Here is a 14,703-nt window from a genome sequence, read left to right on the forward strand (position 1 = left end):
CAATGGTTTGTTTGCCACAAAGCTTATTTTCTGTCATTTTCTGCATATCTACAAAGCTGAAAAAAATGCAACTGTACCGTGAATGTCATATTTACTGAAGCTGTTTTCAAAAAGGAGATTTTTTACGCATGTTTCCATGAAAAAAATGGCCTCAAGTTTCAATTATAGTGATAAAATGTTTGTTTAACCAAAATAAGCCTTCCATTTTCATTCCTTTAAGGGTCACTCTGACTGATAATAATAATTCTGTAATACTGTGAAACTGTGATATTTCCTGAGACAGTTACCGTTCTGTGAAAATGTCTTACTGTAGCAACTCTAATTGGGACTGCTAGAAAATATGGAGGGGAAAGATGCTTGAGACTTTATGGCCAAGCTATTCTCTGCCCTGCTGGGAGACCTGCTTTCTGGGCTGCCTGGGTTGGATTGTGCCCACCACAGCCTGCAACCAAGACCATGATCAGAACCTACATGGCCTGTTTTAATCAGGTTTCATCGATACATTGAGAAAGAATTTGTCCTGAAGTGGGAAAGGTCTCATAAACACTCTTCGACACAGAATCAGGATCTGAAAGGATTTCAGTGCAGCGGTGGAGAAGAGGCGAGCAGCATTTCAGCACATTTTCAACTCTCATGAGGCCGTGGAGACAATCTACCTACAGCACTTTGTATTTCAGGAAGATTCAACAGCAAAATAACAGCCTATTTCCTCGAGCTTACACTATTTTGGTTAGTCAGCCAATAATTACTGTGCTACTAGACATGTTTAATTGACTGTTAAAGTTGTTATTTGTATGTTTTGTTGTGACAGTCCTTGTAGAAATTCAAGTAGTACTTTAGCCTTCTGTACCTTTCCCCCCTGCACAGTACATGTAAATACAAACATGTTTAGTCCCTTGTTTCATCTCACATTCAAGGGGTTGTACATTTGCTACCACGGCAACAAGACCCCATACAGCTCAGCCCGAGGGTCGCTCTGCAGGGGTCTGTGTCATTTAGAGAGACAGCTACCTAAGTGATGCCTTTCTACCTGAAACTACTTGAATATTTCATCTTTCTGAGGGCACCCTTAGGTGGAATTCAAATCCTCACGGAATTGGTTGGGATGTCAAGTGTTGCCAAGGCAACGGCAGTAGATGTTATAAGGCAGGTCAATGTGCACAATACAAATACTTGAAAATGCAAACAGCCTCAAAGGGTGCCTGCTGTAATATTTTTCAAGGATTGGGATTTCATATAGACATTCATTTTTTATTACACTTGCTTACTGATATCACACAAAAGCCTGAATCCCCAGTTTACGACTGTGTCTTCACACCTGCTGCCTGGTTAGTCGTTCCTTGTTATTCCCATTTGATACATAGGAAATGAAATGTTTTATGTCTTCAAAAGCAGTAAAAGCACTTTATGGGGAAAGAGCTAACACGTTCTGTCCAGGGTGTCTGTTATTCAGTAATTCTTTTCTTCTTTTTACCAGGTAAATCTGTTGAAGTTCGAAATGTTTAAATCCATTTGGTAATAATGTACAGTGAAAATAATTCACTCTACTTGTCATCTTTGATTTGAAGTCAGCAGCTGCATGCTTAACTACTGCGAAAAAAATGTACCAAAAAAAAAGAGTCAGCAATAGTTGATTATTTTTTATGTGTCTGCAAAGAGTTTATATTCCAAAATATCTTATTTTCTGTTTCATTTCATCTGAGAATATTTAGGCCCAAAGCTGAAGAAAATTCTTTGTGATTACTCATTGCCCCAATGAACATGACTGCAATTTGTTTTTCTAATTATTAATTAGTTTAATAGTTATATAAAATAGTTATATAATTATATTATACTATAAACAATACATTAATAATAAAAGTATATAAAATAAAAATAATATTAATTAATAATTATTCTAATGATTAAAATAGATTTATTTTGGTAGGACTCATTTAATTTGAAATATACCGTATGAGCAAAAGTAGCCTACTTCTTAAGAAAAATGTTATAAATCTACATGCCTTGTTAATACCATTCTCTGTATAGTCTGCCTATCAATTATTTTTAAGCTTAGTTCACACATAATCTATGTGCAGCTACATGGAAACCATGCTGTCCATGTATATTTTCCTTGCAGGTGGTCCTATTTTCTCTCAGTTTTCTGAGAGAAAGTTTCTTTCAAAAAGATATGGAGGTTACATGAATTGTAAATCTATCTAGTCATCTATTTGCATGTTAGTCTTATGACAGATATGATGTGTGTTTTTGATAATAAATGAATGCAAAGAGAGCTGGGTGGTTTGTATCGTCGTAAAAAAGCCAATGTGGAACAGAAAAGTAACTAATCAGAGTATAAATATCTCCATTGGAAGCTATCATTTTATAGCCAAGTGAGCCAAGATTTGGAAAAACCTCAATTTCAAAAGAAATACAATAATGTCACTTTATTTTTTCTGGGTAAAACGCAGCAGCAGTAAATGCATTGCATTAAAATTGTCAGCAATATGCCGAAGTGGTTAGAAGATTCATCGATTTTTCGCTGCAATCATGTTTTTGTCAAAGGATGGATGTAATATGATTTCATCTGTAATTTGATGCATTTCCTGATGAACTCTGTTGTTTGGGCAGGATAAAATGCAATAAGGAACCAGACTTAACTGTAATCAAATGGGATACCAGTTAGGGAAAAATGATTTGATAAGACAGACAGAAGGGCAGAAATGTTGAAATCATTTAAGGTCACTTAAGATGGTTGGCACTGGTTGTATATGTTTGTGACTGGTGCAAGAAGAGATCCCAACTGGAGATATCCTGGTTTCCAGGAAGGATTATAAAAGGGCTTTATCTTGTCATCAAAAAAGTGTAGAGCAAGCCTATTCAATTGGCGGGCCACTGGCCTGCTGAACGAGACCAGTCCAAAGGTCAGTTCTGTTTACTAATTAAAACCAGAAGAAAAAAAAAATCATGTGAATAATTTTGCAACAATAAATCTTTTAAACCAATATGGAGGCGAGTTTGTAAGGTGTGCTTATTTTTTAAAATGCCAAAACTACAATATTTATCATAAAAAACAAATAAAAGCAGTTCAAAATTGTTTAATTTCCAAAATAGTCAAATTTTCAAATTTGCGTGTGTGACCAAGTCTTCCATCAGGACATAAAACCAAAAACAAGCTTAAAATGGTGATATTTAGTCAAAATCCCTACATTCTACATTTCTCATTTAAAATTTTGCAAAAATAAACTGTTTGCACTTAATTTAGTGAAACCTTGATTGAACTTGTATTCTATTTAGCCCAGTTTTTGTAAAATAAATTCACAAACAAACTTGAATTGTGTTTTCTTTATTTAATGATTTATGGAATTTGAATCATGTTATACTACACCCCAGTTGTGCTGTTTACGAAGAGGTGCAGGACTTGCATATTGCTTCAGTAAATAAATTGCAGGAGCAAAAAAAAAAAAAAACATCTGCTTGGGGCTAATTATTAAGAAAAGAATGCCATTTCATGGTCTTATTTTGGTTTATGATAAGGCTCCTTTCAAAATGTAGCAAAATAATAAAATATTTGGTAATGTGGTGGAGTGCTGTGTCATGTGAACATACATAATGAGAATAATAGCTCAAGGAAATGTGCAACCCCTGAGCTCTTAGCTTTTTTGAAAATGTCATCTCCCGCAGCCCAAACGATATTGAAAAGAACTGGTGTAGAAAATGCAATGAAGTCTTGAGATGGAAAGTTAGCCTCCTAAATTAAAAATGTGCAGGAATAAAATGCTAACCCAGCATCTGCCCAAAAAAGAAATCCGTGTTGAGCAATAGGAAGGACAGCTGACATCCATGATGATCACAAACCCACAAGAACGAGGAAGTCCATATAGAAGGAAGAAAACAGCAGAAAATCGACGTGGCGCTATATGGTACGTGTGCGTGTCTGCGGCATCCTACCTGGCATGATGACATCAGAGAAGCCCAGTTTCCTGGTGATGGACACACCCCGAGTGAAGAGGACCATGTACTCTCGTCTCAGCTGCTCTATATCCCCGTGGAGGAGCTGGAGAGCCACTGCCAGACCTGACAAAGAAATAATCACAAAATTCAAAATCTGAAATATTATATTTCTATATTACAGCCTTGACTTGCCCTCCCTTACCCTTTACCATAGCCAAGCAAGAAACTGCTCAAAAAATATCATAAACCTATTCCCAAAACAATAAACTATTCTGTATTGGTGAGCTCAGAAAAAAAGTATTCACAAGAGCATATTTTCAGTTTTATTACAGCTACATGGACTTGTGAACCAGACAACTACAGTTATGCGTGCCAACAGCAATGTGTCTGTGTATGGAAGGAAGCACACACCCCCACATACATAAACCAAAAAATGCAAACAGCCTGTGAGTCATCCTAGGTCTTTTTATTAGGAGGAAATCCTACATGAGGCCTGTCATCTCAAATCAATATCCTTATGCAATAACTCCAAATGTCAGCGCAGCTAAATTAAAGCGCCGACTTTTATTTAGAGTTCAAAACGCATCTTCTTGATGTCCACGTGTGCGTGCCTGTACGTGCTCACGACTGGGAGAGGCAGACAGCTTAACAGCAAGGGAGCGTGCATGAGACAGGATGATGATTATTATTGTTGGGGATGTTTTCACAAAGTTGGTAGGCAGCAGTGAAACAGTTCATTAGCTGCGAGACGTTTCAGTCACTGAGAGTCAACAAGGTAGTGTGACTTGTTTACAGACTTGTGAGCAATGTGCCTAAATGCACTGCACTAAAAGCAAACAGCAGGCAAAAGATTTTAAGTTGAGGAAAGAAGGGTTTCAAGTTCTCAGACTTGCCAGCAAATTGGGTATCAGATAGAAATGTTAATAATAATTTTGAACCTTCTGGGGATGATTATTTTTAATCTTAAAAAATATTTGCCAGAACTTGCATAATTCTGAAACTAGAACCAGCTCACAGTTGCATGCTTCCTTAAATCAGTCAAGTTGCATTTGACATCAGTGTCTGTCCATACTCATATGTAGCCATGACAGTAGATGTTGCTTTAAATACGGATGTTGCTGCGTAGAAGCTATAAATTCTACAACGTGGAAACGTTGCACAGATAATCTAATCAATCAGCAAAGTGTCAGGGTGGGCACCCAAGATTCACCAATAAAGAAAGTCGCCAATTCAGTATCTGACCAAATGTCTCCCCTCTGTTCCTGAGTTATGAGATTGAAACATGGCCAAGAAAGTGTTTTTGCAGAATGTTATGATGTCACAGTGAAGCTGACCTCTGACCTTTTGGATATAAAATGTTGACGCTTTGTCATTTTATCCTATTAGACGTTTGTCTGAAATTTTGTCATAGTAAGCGTATGAATTTTTGATTTGGGCCAAAAACATGTTTTCTAAGTTCACAGTGAACTTTTACAACCAACACTGTAATCAGTTCATTCTTGAGTTCAAGTGAACATTTGTGTCAAATTAGAGGAATTCGCATTCATGAGAATGAGATGGATGCAAGGTCGCAGTAACCTTGACCTTTTTACAACCAAAAACTGAACAGTTCACTTAAGTCTGATGGGGTTTTGGTGCCAAATTGGAATAATACTTTTGTACCAAATTTGAAAAATGTTTATTATCATGTTCACGAGAATTGGGAAGGACAAGGATGGATGTACGGCACAAAGATGCAATACCAGGCTGCGAAAACTGTAGTATCTACAGACAAAATGATAAAATGCAAAAATTCCTTGATTAAGAAAATAAACCAAAGTTCTGTATTTCTCTGGCATAATAATTTTCATATGGTGAAAAAGAACTCAAAAAGTAAGATACTAGTTTAAATTTTGACCAAACACACAATGGGCTAACTATGTTTTGGCAGAGACACTACAGACAGAAAGATCCTCTGATCTAAATGATTCAAAAATAACACACACGGTGCATCAAGATTGTGTTCAACCTGGCACAAAGGCCTGATGGGTAATGAAAGGAGAGTCCCATAAGGTTCAGGGGAGACTTTTTTCCCCTACCTAATCTGCCTGCCCCTTAATGTGGCTCAAGCCATTGGCAGTTATACACACATAAAGGCACACACACACAGACAGGCTCTAAAAGCCACTGCAGGGCTACAATTAGACAAACCAGCTTCATTACTATTCTGCCTGGTAGATGTAGCTGACGCTGACAAAAACACCCTCAACCTCTGCTGCCCTCAGCCCACCCGGCCTGCCTCCCCCCAAAATAAAAAAAAAAAAAAAAAGGAAAATAAAAACTCAAAAACAAAACAGTGGAGTTGTCGCAGCCTCTTCTGTCACTGCCTCCGCTCGCACGGAGGTGGGAGCTGAATTATCCACCTGACCTGACTCATGCAGAGCCTGATTCTTATGAAATCCCTTTTGTGAGTTATTGGGCTACGTGTAAACAAAATCACCATCTCCTCGCATCAGCTCCCTCTCTCGTCTTTTGAATTTGATTACCCCGAAAAAGCCCCCATGACCCTGGAACACACAGGTAGAAAAAAAAGAGGTAGTCATTAGGATACATGTGAACAAAATAACTGTCTCTCCACATGGACTGTCTCTCTGCCTCTTTATTACCCAAACAGCCCAGTGTTCTTTATATTTTAAGGCCGGTGCATTCATCTCCCCCCGGCTAATTGGCTGCTAATAAGAGACTTCTGGCACACAGCCAGGTCCTCTAAAAGGAGAGCCACACAACGAGACAACCTCAGAAACACACATACAACGATGCCATAGTGCACTCATATATAAACATGCACACACAAATACACATTACATTATCTCACTCCACTGCACACTTGTTTTAATTGCCCTCCTGACACTAAGTGTAATAAATTGCGCTCTTTAAATTATGCATGGTGTTCCATAACTCCTGCATGGACGTTTTCACAGGGACAGAGTGGAGAGGAGACACTGACCTGTTTGCTAAAGATGAAATATTCTCTCCAGTTGGCACATTCGGTGTCAAAGCTAAGAGACTCAAGTGTTATCTATGCTGTTAATGTTATTCTGCAGTAGAATAATTGCCCTTTGGGAGGAATTGACTTTTCAGATGAGGATGTAGCTGGTGAAAATGTGCTGCAATTGATGTTGTGCTGTTCTGAATGTAGAGTGAGCACAGCTTAGGTACAGTGATTTAAAGACCTCCACAGATGAAAATTAGAAAAAAAAACCTTGTAAGTGTGTCCATAAGGTGTTTTTTTTATAGGCTCCAAGACATTTAATGAGTGAAATACGCAGTTGTCACCATGGCCGAACATTTCCACCTTCAAACTGCTGTGTGCCAATAACAGCCTCAAAAACACGGATTCAGACAGCCAGCTTTGTTACATCACATACCTAAGAAACCAATCCCGACACCTTGAGGGGTGGGGCTTATCCATTAGCATAAAAATGAGGGTTATCAGAGGGTTATCAGTTTTCAATTTCGCTTTCACTTCAATTTTCAGTGCTGGTGATCAGTTTATTGGATATTACTAATACATTTTTTGCTGTTTGACATCGTAATCAAGCTGAAGGCTAATGTTATCTATTGAAATTACGATTTTAATGTTGCTTAACCCACATTTTTTACACACACTGTTTTTAACTCATGAGCTGCAGGCCGGGTGGGGACAGAGGTGGTGTTATTTTGTATATTTATAGATTGTGCATATTAAATGAGACAAAGGTGTAAAGTAACATTGAAGCCATTATGTGGCAAAGGGTCATTTTTTTTTCAAGAAAAAAAATGTCAAAATATGTAATTTTGATGAACACAGATGAGTTTTTTTGGGATTCAATCAATTCCAGGAGATAAACTTTAAGAACCAAATTAATAGGAAATCAGAGTTTGTATTTGAAATGTTCCCTGGAGTCTTTTCAGTTGATGTTAAACTTGTTGCTGGATACGCATATTCATAAATATGGAGATGATGTGAGACTGTGTTCCTACTAGTTATGTACCCAAATCCAAATATGTTCGGTATGTTAGACAATGTGATGACAAATATTAATTCTACCCAAAGTTGCTGATTATTATATAACAATTGTGATTAACATGTCCGTGTTTCATCGATCATGTTTCTTAAAAAATGATTCATATCATTGTGTATAACTACAAGATAAAAATGCCAGTAATGTTTGCAACATAGGACTTTGATTTCATTAGTCATTTCATTTTCTACACCTTATTGAAAAATGATTGCTGTACTGTAGTTGCCCCCACACAGGGAGCGGGCTGACAGCTAACAGATGATGTGCTGATTTATTAATATGACAATATTAATTCAATTGGCTGCTCTAAAGGCACAATGGCATTGCCATTAAATCTATAGATACAGAAACTGATAATATTCTTGGTCAGATAATGACATCTCAGTACATCTTTAGTCGCTACTCTTTTCAGCGCTGTTAGTGAGAGAGCAGGCATTTAAGACTTGTTCTTAGATGGAAAAAGTTAAAAGTAGGAAACGAGCGCAGTCCAAACTGTCAAAGCTGACAAAATGATACGAGTTATACGAGTGATACAGATGAGTAGTGCTCATAGTACATGAATGTAACCTAGAATTCCAATACTATTATCTTAGAAATTTAAACAATTACCTCGTCTATTGTGATTTAAGTATTTCATTTTGAGCAATCACTGTCAGATTCAGTTAAGTGATGGAAATGTAAATTCAGAACAAACTTGCCTAAATTATGAATGCTATAGTATTGTGGCAAAATACGCGCAGCTCTCCTCTAATACACTTTGAAAGAGAAAGCGCTAATGTTATTCATCTGTTCAGCTGGATCCATGTCTTTAGCTGACAGCTACTCAATGGCTAATATCCAAGTGTTTGTGATGAAGTGCACACAGCAGCCAAAGACGGGAGTAATTCTTTGAAATAATTCACTTACACGTGTTTATGAAGTGTGTGCCAGTGTGTGCTAGTTAGTGCTTATAAGCTGGATACATTTTGAGAAACTAAGGCAACATGGTGCCTTCTGCTTTTTTTTCTAATGAGAAGAATTAATTGATTTTGATTGTAAGAACTCTCAGTTGAAAATGTCACTGTCGTCCATGAGCCGTGAAACACAGTGAGGAAGCTGCACGTCTGCAGCATCATCTGCTGGTCTTGGAAGTTTAATATAAACACTGCATCATATTATCTCTCTGCTGTATCTGTAATATAATCTTATAACACGTGTGTCCCTGTGATAATACACCCAGTCAGCCATTTAAGTAGCAAATAAAGCTGATGAGGAACTTGATTTTGATTGTGTTAGAGTTCAACATGAGATATGGGAACATTTAAGTGATTGTGTAATATTCCTATTTTAGTGTCATTTCTCTGCTAAATTAATTTAGACTTTCATTGCACTTATCAGCTCAGCTACACAAAGCCCCTTACTTCTCCTTACATCTATTCAAAAGCAGCACCGTCATACAGAACTTTAGCTGGATGCTGCAGTTTTGTTATAAAGCGGCGTAGTGTAAAGATGCAGCTCGGATAACGCAGGCTGCGTTAAATGGCTTTGTGTCATTCAGTTTAATTACTGCATTCCTTCACGCAAGATTATTCTTGATTATTTTCAAATTGTATGACATCTCCCCAAGTAATTATTGGTCTTCTGAGGGAGGCGGGGGTGCAAAGAAGAGCTGAGTCAGTAGATCAGACTCACAGATTCTTGACATTCCTATAATTCTTTCTTCCTCAAACAATTATCAACCTTTTTCTATGGAGCAGACTCATGTTACTCTAAGAATAAATGACGAAAATGTTAGAGGCAGGATTCCTACAGCTGAACGCAAGTTAGATTTAAGACTTTTTAAGACATATTCAGTACCACACACAATTAAATTTAAGACCAATTTTACAATTACCAAAATTAAACAACATAAATAACTTTACCCAAATGTTTATGTAACATACAGCATGACCTTTTTGGTGAAGTTAAAAAATCTACCTAAATGTTGAAAACAAAAAAAGATTTAATGTTCTTCTATCTGCGTGACGTTAATGTGAGAGGCATTCAGTGTATATATATATATATATAGAGAGAGAGAGAGAGAGAGAGAGAGAGAAATTACATAATATTTTGAGATTCTACCATGCAACATCTGAAAAAAAACATGCACAGTATCATACTTCCTGTGATCCGTGGGAACCCTGGTTAAAGGGCGACATGTAAAATTAATATTTTCTTTATTAGAATAACAGCCTGCAGCAAGTCTGCAGCACACTTCACAAAAACACTTTGTAAAATCAGCCTTAAGACAAACTTCTGATGAACTGCTGCTGATTGCTTACTGTTTGTTGTAAGTTCGCTCTTTAATGCAAACAGCTGCAAACAACCAACACTGTTTAATTCATGATTATGTCTTCTAACGTCACATTTTGTTCCCTCACTTCACTATATTTTGAAGTCATAATCAGAAGTACATCTTGGGCTATAATTTTGTCTGCACAAAAATGTGTCGAACGTGTTTCCTCTCACAGCTGCATCGTTAAGACTGTGAGGCTCATTGCGTAACAAACCTCTTCATATGTCACATTTCTTTGACTTTTGAAGAACTGAATGTTCTCCACCGACCTGTTGCTATGGGAAACTGCTGATGCTGTTGTTCAGTATGGTGCGAATGCAGCTATTTATAAAAAAATCATCTGAATGCATTTGCAACAGTGGGCTTCCTGGAGACACGACCATGTGAAGGCTGATCAGCTACCCTAAAGAGGAACTTCAGTCCCACATAAACGCTGCTCAGACTGACCGGAAGCTGACTATTGCACGGCAAGAGACTAATAATGCAACTGAGTTTGTCATCGCTGCACAATGAAGGTTTTGTGAAAGAGATAAGCTGTTTTATTCAGCCTGTTGAATTGACAACTCTGAAAGTTGTTTCCTGATCATGAAAAAACAACAAAACATGAAACAAAACAAAAAGTTACAAGTACTTTTGCTTAAAACCAAATTACACAACACTGAAGACACTAATGTGTGGCATTACTAAATTCCCTTGTTTAAAGGAGACCGATTATGCTTATTTTCGGGTTTTCAGGTTCTTGTATTTTGGATATATACTCAAAATGTGTACATGTGTGATTTTCAAAAAATACTTTATTTTCCTTATAATGTGCTGGAACTCCTGTATTCACCCTCTCTCTGAGCTGCACTTTCTTAGCCCCTGTCTCTTTAAGCTCCCCTCCAAGAAAAGCCCAGTCTTCTCTGATTAGTCAGCATTTTGGGGTCTTCTCAGTGTCTCCGCACCACCTTTGCAGTCAAGGAATGACTATAACAGAGAAATGTGGCAGTTTCTACTGTGAAAAATCACCAATGTCCGCTTCTAAACCATAGATTACTTGTTTCCCTGATGTTAGCATGGAGCCACATGTAGCAATGTACTTGCAGCCCAGGAATGACTGTGTATGGTGGCACTTTCTCCCATTAAAAATCACCCTAAAAAAGCTTCTATACACAACCAGACATGGTTCAGCAGGAATATGATATGAAATTAAGGACAGAGTAACAACATTGGCAACCAAGATTACATAATTCTCTGATGTTAGCATGTAGCTACATGTAGAAGTGTACTTGCAGCCAGTTACGATTGAGTGCAGCAACACTTTTTCTCATCTAACATCACCAATTAAAGTTTCTAAACATGACCAGACATGTCCCAGCAGGAATATGATCCAAAGTTTGGAAAAAGTAACAACATCAGTATCTAAAATTACATGTTTCCCTGACATTAGCCTGTGGCTAAACTAAGCACTGTAAATGCTTGCAGTAATCTGCTTGTAGCAGATGACCATTTAAAGAAAAACATTACCGGGACAAGTCAGCTGGTCTTGAAAAAGAAAAAAAAAAAAAAATTGGAAGCATAGTATTATGAACAATCTGAAGCCTGAGGTTTCTGCTCACAAGTTTTACATTTACCCCATTTTTTGAAAAAAAAAAAAAAAGAACAGATCCCCTTTAACCCGTCAAACCAAGATGTTGAAATGTAAGGAATCATGGTGAATAAAAAAAAAAAACATGTGAGTCTTACCGGTGTTGGAGCCTGACAGGTTGTACCTAGAATTTGCCTTCTTGATGATGTTCTCATGGATCTGGTGCCACTCACTCTCAGTGTTACACCTAAGACAAAAAGAAGTAACAAAAAGGATTTTATAGGTGATCTACATAAAGGGGTACTCCAGCAATTTAATATTTCACTTTAAAATTGGGAGGAACTAACAAGGACAGATTAGCAAGAGAATGCTAAAAGTCAATGCAGCAGATGCCAATGTTTGCTGTTCTGTTGCACTCTATTCTTTGCGCTCCTGGCAACTGGTGGCTTGTATTCTTGATAAAATGCACTGTATGATTTACTGTAACATGAACCACACGATTGATATTATATCAATCACAGGTGCAAGTAAAATGTTATGGGTTTAACTGTTACTACAAACTGTTTTAACATTAACTAGGGCAGGTCAAGTAAACAAATTCTTATGGTATTTAAAATTACGTCTTGTCTGGACCTAATTCTGAGAACATTCAGCTCATAACTTTAATGCTAATCCGATTAAAACCTCTGTGCTGCTGCAGGTATAAAGAAAGTGACTGTTTTTTCTTTTGAGCTGAATGTATTTGGCCAGTCAGTCTGATCCTGCTATAATTTAGGTCAAACTACTGTGTCAACTGTAGCCTTTCCCGTCCCTCAGGGCATTGTGTAGATTAGGTTGGACTGCACAGTCCTTCCACTGGCACTGTTGGTTAAAAAAAAAATACAGGCCTCTGAAGAACAACAGTAAAAGGTACATTATTGTTGTGTATTCTTTTTCTGATATTGCTGTATTATTTAGTTAGATAACTTGACATGTTTTGTAGTTTCATATAAGAGAATTCTGAGCATTGTGTTTTTGAAGACTGTTACTTGTTTCGCAAGTTATTTGGTTGGTGTTTTGAATGAAAATATGATTTTAAATATCCTGTGACTTAACAAAATAGCATGACGTTTGAAGAAATCTTGCTGAAAGTGAGATGAAAAGATGTACACCACTTTCACATGTGACTGTAAAATATGAGGCAAGAGTCAGGACACAGTGAGCTGAACTTAAAGGGAACCACCCATGAAACAACAATTTGTTTTCATCCTTTGGTTTTTGTACAAACAAGATAAAACATGTTAATTAGTGAGCTTTAGAAATCTGGTAGATTATTTAACCTTTTTTATTTTCAGTGAGAAAGTAATATGAGCAGGGTTTCGCGCACATTAATTTATTTGAGGCAGCCTGCCAAGTTTAAAACATCTACCGCCACGCATACACTCTAATTCTGTGGGAAACAGTGATGTGTCTTGTCTGAAATACTAAACTATTCCTGACAGCAACCATACTCATAGCGGCCGCAGGCCAAATCTTGCCCATAATACAGTTCCACGTGGCCCACTGACCATTCTCTAATTCACAATCAAAATAAATTGATTCAGACTGGGAATCTTGTCCTTTGTACTTTTAATGTAAATAAGGTCTTAGAGTGCATTCAAACAATCAAAATTGAGTTTATTTACCCAAGAATAAAATTGCTAAGGTAGGATTCCTACACCATGAATCTCCTTAAATCCTAGACACAGCCTTGCATATACCTTAGAAGTATGGGGCTGCTGTGACTGAAATGAGAATAGGGACAGCCAATATCAAAATGTTTAAAACAGGTAATTCATTTATTATTAACTATTAACTATGATAACTATTATTTATGAGGAAACACATAGAACACCAGCACTTATAAAACTTAACTTATTTATTAAGGGCAAAAATAGACATGAACGCGTTTCAGCAAAAGACCTGGCATCTATGACGCTGATGATGGTGTCCTTGTCTATTTTTGCTCACAATAAATAAGTGAAGTTTTATGAGTATCTTTGTTTGTTTTCTGATCTTTGGCGCAACTGTGCACCTTTTTTACATTATCAAAGACTTTTGGAGTTATGCACACTGCTGTTTTTCAACATAACTCTTATTTATGCTTCTTTATTAACTGGCCCCTGGCCTTCTGTCATTGTGCAAAAAGCAAGTTGAGTATCCCTACCTTAAAGTATAGCATGATTCAACATTTGGAAGAGGGGACTTTTGTTATGAAATTCTGGTCTTACAAAGTGACTTACGCATAAACCTTGAGCAGGTGGTCATCCTTGGAGTCAGCAGTGAGGAGATCAGCAATGCTGACGACAGCGCAGCCAAACGGCCTCCTGTACTGTATGCTACACAGATTCTTCTTCTCCCCTGCTCCCATTCTCCCTGCACACACACAAACACAAAGAAACATCCGCAGTCAAAACAGTGCTGCTTTGAAAGCCCATGAGATTTAAAAGACATGTAGTGCTCAGTAGAATAAAGAAGCAGCACTGTGTAACTCCCACCTATTCTTATGATGTGCACAACGATGTAGACATCTTTTCGTAGATCACTGCTTCCCAAATCCTGAAAAAAAAGACAGGAAAACATACTTCAGCATCAGATTCAATCATTGTAAACAGAGCACAGAGTGAGCTTTTAGATTTCAGGGTAATAGAGCATGACTTCAGCTTTACTGTACAGCGCTTTAAATTGCTCCCAATCAATCTAAAGTCATGGTCGTTACTCACCACAAACAGCGTGCATTGTCTTTCTGTCTTCTCCGGTGACTTGGGCAACCCGCTCTTATTCAGCTTGACAAAGAACCTTTCACTGTACAAGAGGAGAGACAGAGG

The 14,703-nt window shown here is 37.4% G+C and overlaps 1 protein-coding gene across 3 annotated transcripts in view; it reads right to left on the reverse strand.

Moving 5' to 3' along the window:
* dock4b (dedicator of cytokinesis 4b) overlaps positions 1–14,703 on the reverse strand; it is a 208,667-nt gene that overhangs the window by 80,777 nt on the left and 113,187 nt on the right. For all 3 annotated transcript variants that reach the window (XM_088072897.1, XM_042511800.2, XM_042511799.2), the window contains 5 exons: positions 14,599–14,680; positions 14,374–14,434; positions 14,119–14,251; positions 12,016–12,104; positions 3,931–4,056 (listed from right to left, as the gene is read on the reverse strand). In XM_088072897.1, the coding sequence (XP_087929023.1) occupies positions 3,931–4,056; positions 12,016–12,104; positions 14,119–14,251; positions 14,374–14,434; positions 14,599–14,680 (491 nt within the window). The remainder of the gene's footprint in view (positions 1–3,930; positions 4,057–12,015; positions 12,105–14,118; positions 14,252–14,373; positions 14,435–14,598; positions 14,681–14,703) is intronic.

Source organism: Plectropomus leopardus, chromosome 22, assembly GCF_026936395.1.
Source record: "Plectropomus leopardus strain MGB_pleo_1.0 chromosome 22, ASM2693639v1, whole genome shotgun sequence".
In the NCBI taxonomy this organism is placed as follows: Eukaryota; Metazoa; Chordata; class Actinopteri; order Perciformes; family Serranidae; genus Plectropomus; species Plectropomus leopardus.